Source organism: Rhinopithecus roxellana, chromosome 4 (genome assembly GCF_007565055.1).
Source record: "Rhinopithecus roxellana isolate Shanxi Qingling chromosome 4, ASM756505v1, whole genome shotgun sequence".
NCBI classification, from domain to species: domain Eukaryota; kingdom Metazoa; phylum Chordata; class Mammalia; order Primates; family Cercopithecidae; genus Rhinopithecus; species Rhinopithecus roxellana.
In genome coordinates, this window is record NC_044552.1 from 30,159,918 (window position 1) to 30,168,300 (window position 8,383).

The 8,383-nt window shown below is 44.1% G+C and overlaps 1 protein-coding gene across 2 annotated transcripts in view; it reads right to left on the reverse strand.

Moving 5' to 3' along the window:
- STK38 (serine/threonine kinase 38) overlaps positions 1–8,378 on the reverse strand; it is a 53,264-nt gene extending 44,886 nt beyond the window's left edge. The window contains exons 1-2 of one of the 2 annotated variants that reach the window (XM_010389690.2): positions 8,059–8,342; positions 1,388–1,520 (exon numbers count right to left, since the gene is read on the reverse strand). In XM_010389690.2, the coding sequence (XP_010387992.1) occupies positions 1,388–1,518 (131 nt within the window). In that variant the 5' untranslated portion in view covers positions 1,519–1,520; positions 8,059–8,342. Of the gene's footprint in view, positions 1–1,387; positions 1,524–8,058 lie in introns of both variants that reach the window. The other variant, XM_010389692.2, reaches the window with a different exon arrangement.
- Between the last annotated feature and the right edge of the window lie 5 nt (positions 8,379–8,383).

Here is an 8,383-nt window from a genome sequence, read left to right on the forward strand (position 1 = left end):
AGCCAAGACTGTGCCACTACACTCCAGCCTGGGTGACAGAACAAGACTCTAAAAAAAGGAAATTAAGATGGATTAATGAACAGATACAAGAATGGATAGATGGACACGTAGTTAAACAAATACCATAAATAATCACTATAGACTCTAGATGATATATATGTATATATTCACTGTTTAATTATTACAAGTTTTCTGTCATTCTGAATACTTTCACAGTAAAATATTGGGAAAAAAAAATTTTTTTTTTTTTTTTTGAGACGGAGTCTTGCTCTGTCGCCCAGGCTGGAGTGGCTTGATCTTGGCTCACTGCAAGCTCCGCCTCCCGGGTTCACGCCATTCTCCTGCCTCAGCCTCCCAAGTAGCTGGGACTACAGGCGCCCGCCACCACGCCTGGCTAATTTTTTAATATTTTTAGTAGAGATGGGGTTTCACCGTGTTAGCCGGGATGGTCTCGATCTCCTGACCTCGTGATCCACCCGTCTCAGCCTCCCAAAGTGCTGGAATTACAGGTGTGAGCCACCGCACCTGGCTGGGAAAAAATTTTTTAATTATGAGTTATGGCCAAGCGTCTCTACTAAAAACACAAAAATTAGCCAGGCATGGTGACTCACACCTGCAGTCCCAGCTACTCAGGAGGCTGAGGCACAAGAATCGCTTGAACCCAGGAGGTGGAGGTTGCAGTGAGCTGAGATCATGCCATTGCACTCCAGCCTGGGCAACAGAGTAAGATTCGATCTCAAAAAAAAAAAAAACAATAAATAAATAATGAGTTACTAAGTGGACAGTATATACCAGATTAGTAATAACATAGCTGATAGTACAACCATTAACTAAGTGACTACTATGTGTGAAACACTATGGTATATACTCATATATGTTATATCTAACCCCCAACGCAATCCTGCAAGGCAAGTAGTATTAACCCCATTTTCCTGATGAGGCAACCAATTCAGAGACTAAGGAACTTATTAGAGCTTCATACAGCTGTGTAATGAAACTGGCAGGACTCTAAACCCAGGTCTGACTCCAAAAGGGCTGCTCTTCCATTATACCACACTGCCTTAACAATTAACTCTTAGGATTGGGCCTATTTTTCTCACTGTTGCTCAGGCTAGCCTCAAATTCCTGGGCTAATGCAATCCTCCCACCGCAACCTCCCAAGTACCATTTTTTTTCTTGGATTTCAATAGAAGTTTGTGTTATTGACTTGTAGGCATAAGTGGCTTAATGGTAGGGACTTTGAAAATCCCTATCACTGTCATTCCATTGTGATAGTCTATAATAAGGCTGCTACTATTCTTGTCTCCTTTCAGCATTATAAGTGTTTTACAATACAAGAAAGGAATGCCACAATCATGACACAATTTTTTCAAACAAAATTCTTTACCTCATTTCTCGTTCTTCATGTTGAGCGATAAGGTTGCTATAAAAATTCTCCAGTGTCACTTTGGTCATTGTCACCCTTTCCTTTGTGTGGTTACTCATGGATGAGCAAGGTGTTGAGCCTGTCATTGCCATGGCTGCTAGAAACAAAGAAAAGAAGAGGTATTAAATTTGGAGTTAGAATCCACCCATTGTGAACTCTCCTACCTTACTGGTAGGAATGTAATTTGGTGCAAGTTTTCTGGAGGACAAATAGGTAATATGAAACAAAAGCCAGACAAAGAGAATACTTAGTGAAAATAAATATAAATTACTGCCCTATGACCCAGAAATCCCACCCCTAGGTATAAAGACTAGAGAAACCATCACATAGGCTTCTAAAGAGACAAACACAGGATGTTCAGTACAGACAGGATGTTCACTATGCCTTAATTTGTGTTATGGGAAGTTGGAGGCACTTAAGTAAGAAAATAAAGAGCTGTGGCTGCACAGGAGATACCATGCAACGATCAGAAAACCAGAAGCAACTCTACCTGTACCTGTAAGTCACACAAATGTATCTTTTTTTTTTTTTCTTTTTGAGATGGAGTTTTGCTCTTGTTGTCCAGGTTGGAGTGCAATGCAATGATCTTGGCTCACCACCACAAGTGATTCTCCTACCTCAGCTTCCCGAATAGCTGGGATTATAGGCATGTGCCACCATGCCCAGCTAATTTTGTATTTTTAGTAGAGACGGGGTTTCTCCATGTTGGTCAGGCTGGTCTCAAACACCCGACCTCAGGTGATCCGCCTGCCTCGGCCTCCCAAAGTGCTGGGATTACAGGTATGAGCCACCGTGCCTGGCCCACACAAATATGCCTCCCTCCCTTCCTTTCTTTCTTTCTTTCAAGACGGAGTCTCGCTCTTTCGCCCAGGCTGGAGTGCAGTGGCATGATCTCCGCTCACTGCAACCTACACCTCTCAGGTTCACACCATTCTCCTGCCTCAGGATCCCCAGTAGCTGGGACTACAGGTGCCCGCCACCACGTCCGGCTAATTTTTTGTATTTTTAGTAGAGACAGGGTTTCACCATGTTAGCCAGGATGGTCTCAATCTTCTGACCTCGTGATCTGCCCACCTCGGCCTCCCAATGTGCTGGAATTACAGGTGTGAGCCACCGCCTGTATTTCAAATATTTATATTTGAAAATATAATCAAAATGTTATTAGTGGCATACCTGTAGGTAGTGAAAATAGGAAATTTTATTCTTGCTTGTGCTTTTTCCATGTTTTTCTTTTTTTTTTTTTTTTGAGATGTGGAGTCTCACTCTGTCACCCAGGCTAGAGTACAGTGATGCGATCTCAGCTCACTGCAACCTCTGCCTCCCGGGTTCAAGCGATTCTCATGTCTCAGCCTCCCAAGTAGCTAAGATTACAGGCACCAGCCAACGAGCCCAGCTAATTTTTTTGTTTGTTTTGTTTTGTATTTTCAGTAGAGACTGGGGTTTCACCACACTGGTCAGGCTGGTCTCAAACTCTTGACCCCAAGTGATCCGCCGAACTTGGCCTCCCAAAGTGCTGGGATTGCAGGCAGTGAACCACTGCACCCAGTCCATATTTATCTGTATTTTCTTCCATGAGCATATACTGTTACCAATAACTTTTTATCCACAGTTAAAAGAAAAATCTATGATTAAAATGGTAATCTACTGATACATACATGCTCTGACACAGCCTTAAGGTATTTGATAAATGTTTGCCGTTTATTTGAATTTACAAGTTAAAATAAAGATGTACGTCTTAAAGGGAGCAATATGACAAAAAAACCTGAATCACAATTCTAGTGGTAGAAGTAGCAATATCTTAAAAACGAGAGATCTTAACTTCCTCATTTTACACAAGAAAAAAATACCACCAATGGGTTTAGATAAGTTACAGAATATTTTTTTCCTAAATTTAAAATCTCATTTTCAACCAGTTGTGTGGCACACGCCTGTAGTCCCAGCTACTCCAGAGGCTAAGGCAGAATTGCTTGAACCGGGAGGCAGAGGTTGCAGTGAGCCGAGATCACGCTACCGCTCTCCAGACTGGGCTACACAGGAAGACTCAGTCTCAAAAATAAATAATAAAATCAGCTGAGCACGGTGGCTCACACCTGAAATCCCAGCACTTTGGGAGGCCAAGGCAGGCGAATCACCTGAGGTCAGGAGTTGGAGACTAGCCTGACCAACACAGTGAAACACTGTCTCTATGAAAAATACAAAAATTAGCCGGGCATGGTGGCAGGCGCCTGTAATCCCAGCTACTCAGGAGGCTGAGGCAGGAGAACTGCTTGAACCCACGAGGCAGAGGTTGCAGTGAGCCGACATCATGCCACTGCACTCCACCTGTGCGATAGAGCGAGACTCTGTCTCAAAGAATAAAAAAATAAATAAAATAAAATCTCATTTTCCTCCAGATATTTCAGTTAACCTGTATTATCACACTTGGCCAAACTGTTCACTAACATTGACTCACTCTAGCATTGGCAATAGCACTCAATTTTATTTTTTTAATTTTATTTTTTTTGAGATAGAGTCCCGCTCTGCCACCCAGGCTGGAGTGCAGTGGTGCAATCTCAGCTCACCGCGAGCTCTGCCTCCGAGGTTCACACCATTCTCCTGCCTCAGCCTCCCAAGTAGCTGGGACTACAGGCGCCTGCCACAATGCCCAGCTAATTTTTTCTATTTTTCAGTAAAGATGGGGTTTCACCAGTGTTAGCCAGGATGGTCTTGATCTCCTGACCTTGTGATCCGCCCACCTCCGCCTCCCAAAGTACTGGGATTACAGGCGTGAGCCACCGCACCCAGCCAATAGTGATCAATATTTTATTTTTACCATTCCTACCTCCCACATGATCTACTTCTCTGTCTCTTCATCCTAATATAAAGCTGAGTAAAAATTAGGAGAGGCTGAACACTGTGGTTCATGCCTGTAATCCCATCACTTTGGGATGGTGAGGTAGGGAGATCATTTGAGTCCAGGAGTTCAAGAGCCCAGGAGTTCAAGACCAGCCTGGGCAACATAGCAAGACCCTGTCTCTACCACCCCCTACAACCGTGGCAAAAAAGAATCATGAGAGACAAAGGGCCATTTTTCTTTCTTTTTTTTTTTTTTTTTGAGATGGAGTCTCGCCCTGTCACCCAGGCTGGAGTGCAGTGACACAATCTCGGTGCACTGCAACCTCCGCCTCCTGGGTTCAAGTGATTCTCCTGCCTCAGCATCCCAAGTAGCTGGGACTACTAGGACATGCCATCACCCCCAGCTAATTTTTAATAGAGATGGGGTTTCGATATGTTGGCCAGGCTGGTCTTGAACTCCTGAACTCAGATGATCTGCCTGCCTGGGCCTCCCAAAGTGCTGGGATTACGGGCATGAGCCACCTGCACCCAGCCAAGGACCATTTTCAAAGATAGTGCATTTTAAGAAAAGCTTTAAGGTTTTCCCCTTAATACTTAGTAGCTTTTTAAATTGTTTTGTGGATTAAACTAAGGCTTATAAAACACTTGTTCAAAAAAGCCTTAAATTTATTTAAAAAGCAATTATTTAAAAAGATACTCAGACAAAAATCACATAAATAATCCCTTCAGAGCAGAGATTCAAAACCAAGGCTCTACTTGAGAGTCAAACATTTTGATTCATCATGTGCCAAAAAGATCAGTAAAAACAAATTTAAGACACTGTATTGAGAGCTACCTTACTGTAAAATATCACATTGTTTTCTATGGGGAAGTTTCAACTAATACCAAAGCAAACTCAAATGTTTTACAGTATCACTAAAAGATTTAAAAAAAACAAAAACAAAAAAAAAAAAACCCTCTGTTTGGTTTGTGAAGCTTGGGTGTGGTTCCTTATTTGTCAGCCTGTACCCCCTCCACCCACAATGAAAACCACATGCACTCTAAGTGTGTTTGGTGAAGAAATTTAAAAACCAGATCTAAAAATATGTCAAAAGCAAGTGAGAGTTTTGTATTTCCTTGTCTGAAAATTCCTGAAGAAATTACATATATGTAGTTACATTTTAACAACTGAAATTACTTCAACATAAAAATGTAACCATTTACCAGGGCACTGGTGCATGCCTGTAATCCCAGCACTTTGGGAGGGAGACGTAGGAGACTGCTTGAAACCAGTCTGTGCAACATGGACAAAAACCTCGTCTCTACAAAAAAAATACAAAAAATTGGCCAGGTGTGGTAGCACACACCTGTAGTCCCAGCTACTCAGGAGGCTGAGGTGGGAGGATTGCTTGAGCTGGAGAGGCAGAGGTTTCAGTGAGTTCGGCTTGTGCCACCATACTCCAGCCTGGGACAGAGCAAGAACCTGTCTTAAAAACAGCAACAACAACAACAAACAAAACACAACAATCTGCTAATATTTAACCCTAAGGCAAACAGTGCCATCCATATAATAGGCAGTTAATAAATGTAAGTTGAACAAGTTCGTGATTTTTAGTTGTCAACAAAGCTAAAGAATAAAGATGGCTGGACATGGTTGCTCATGCCTGTAATCCCAGCACTTTGGGAGGCCGAGGCAGGTGGATCACCTGAAGTCAGGAGTTGGAGATCAGCTTGGTCAACATGGTGAAAGCCTGTCTCTACTAACAATCCAAAAAAAAAAAAAAAGCCAGGTGTGGTGGCGGGCACCAGTAATCCCAGCTACTTGGGAGGCTGATGCAGGAGAATCGCTTGAACCCTGGAGGCAGAGGTTGCAGTGAGCCAAGATCACGCCACTGCACTCTAGTCTGGGTGGCAGAGTGAGAATCCGTTTCAAAAAAGAAAGAATAAAGACTACATTTACACTGATGGGTATATCAAAAATGTTTTGACTAATTTAAGTAGCTGGCATTACTACCTAAACTTTTAAAAAGATCAAAAGGACACTAAATGAACTCAAAGATGCTCAAATATTAGACCAACAAATTCTTAAGCAGAGTGTTTTTCAACTTTTAGAGTTTCTAATAAAATGATAAAGATTGCACTCTCCTTCCCTTTGACCTTTCTTTAAACCCTCCTCCACTTCCTCTGTTGTAATATAAAAAATTTAGCCTAATTCTAATATCCTTTAATCAAAAGATGTAATTAATATTCCTTTATAGCAATTCATAGGTTTACGGGGTCGGCCAACTTTTCTTAAGACAGGACTATCCCTCAGGCTTTCCATAATTCAAGCCTTCCTGCCCTGACCTAGAAGCCATCGGAGGCCTTTGCCCTATTTGTTTCATTCTTCAGCTCTGCAAAATTAGGAAATAACAGGAGGCTGAGAAATTCTTCAAAGTTTTAAAAATTAACAAAAGGAATTGATCCTCATAAAAGTCAGACTAAGGCCTGCAAACTCAAAAGGAAGTCAAATGAAAAGCATTATGTGATTCAATCTATATGGTTATGCCTGGCTAACTGATTGACTTTACAATAGTACTCTGTGATCACTATAAACAGCCCTCTCGCAACAATCTGGACTTTATTTCTTTGCGGCTGACAACCCATTATCTTTCATTTGGACGATTCAACATTGAAGCTAAGATTACTGCTTAAGCCGCATGTCTAATTTCTCCCACTGAACTGTAAATCCTACTGAACAGTAATCTCTACCTACACTAGAAAGCAAGCACCATGTCTTACACTTGTTTTAATGTTCGTCCCCCATTTCATGCATAGTGCCATGCACTTAGCACCTTAAGAAAGATTAACTAGGAAAAATACCCATTTTTGATGGCCATTCCTAGCGTGAGGTGTTTATGTGTGATGTTTATGTGTGACGGGGGATAGGGCTGGGACATGAAATGGTTTGCTATAGCGTTCTCTCCTCTTACGAGGAAGCTGGTATCTAACATTTACGGTGGGGAGGAGAGTCTGTTATCGTGGTGGTGGTTGTTTTATGTTTAGGGAAACCAAATATACTGCCTGGCTAATTCAGAGGCAGGGTGAGTTGAAAGGGTGGAGACACTCAGGGTCTACTTCACTCCAACCCTCCTCGGTGCATTTCAAAAAGAACAAGTTTCTCTCCGTGTCTTTTAGTCGTTTCAGAGTGAACTGAGAGATCTGGTCTCTCTGCCGGCCGTTCTGCCCGCTTTCTGACACAGACTTTCCGCTAAGCCCTTATCGACTTTTTCCTTTCCTCTGGCTGTTGCTTTTCCACTCTCTTCTTAAGAAACTTCCCTGCCTTTTCCTGTGATTTTAAGCTTATCTGAAGCCCAGTATCTTAAGACTAACGGAGAAAGGAGCCGACTCAAAGATACCACACCCCAAGGGGGCTTTCGACATCTCTGCCTCAGACTACAGTTCACAGACCCCAGAAGAAGGAAAAGGAGATGAAAACTGGTGATGACCGAGATCCCTGAGGGACTGACTGGTGGCAGGGAGCAGACAAAGGTGGCAACATGGAAAGGAGAGCCTGGCTCCCGCTCCAACTGCAGGAGAAAGAGAAAGGACGGGGTGGAGAGGCTGGGACTGGGAAAATGTGGAGGGCCAACAAGGGGCATCTGGAGACCGGGTAAGAGGGCTGAGGACAGGGGAAGAGAGGGGACGAGAGGCTGAGAGGTTAGGGCTTGAAAGAGGGCGTCGGCGAGGAGAAAGCCCGAGGAGTCGGCGGTTGGGGAAGGAGGAGATAAAGGAAGAACCCTGGGATGGAGTGAAGACGTCTGCAGCAAGCAACTCACCAGAGCCCCGGGAGAGGCAGGACTGGGGGCGGCGGAGAGCCGCAGACGCCCCTTCTGCCAGTAGTCTCGACGGGAAGGCTGGCGAAGCCCCGGCGGCGGCAGACAACGAGCCAAAGACGGGAGGGGACGCGTGAGGGTCTCTGAGACAGGGGGCGACCGGCGGTTGCGGCTGAGGACAACAGGAAGCGTTCCAACTGCCGGAAAAGACGGGAGCGCTAAGGGGCCAAGGAAGCCCGGTTCCCCGCCGCGGAGACGGGCTGGAGCGGCAACCCGGGGCCGAGACTACGCATGCGCGACTTCCCGGTGCGGCCGGGATTGAGGGACT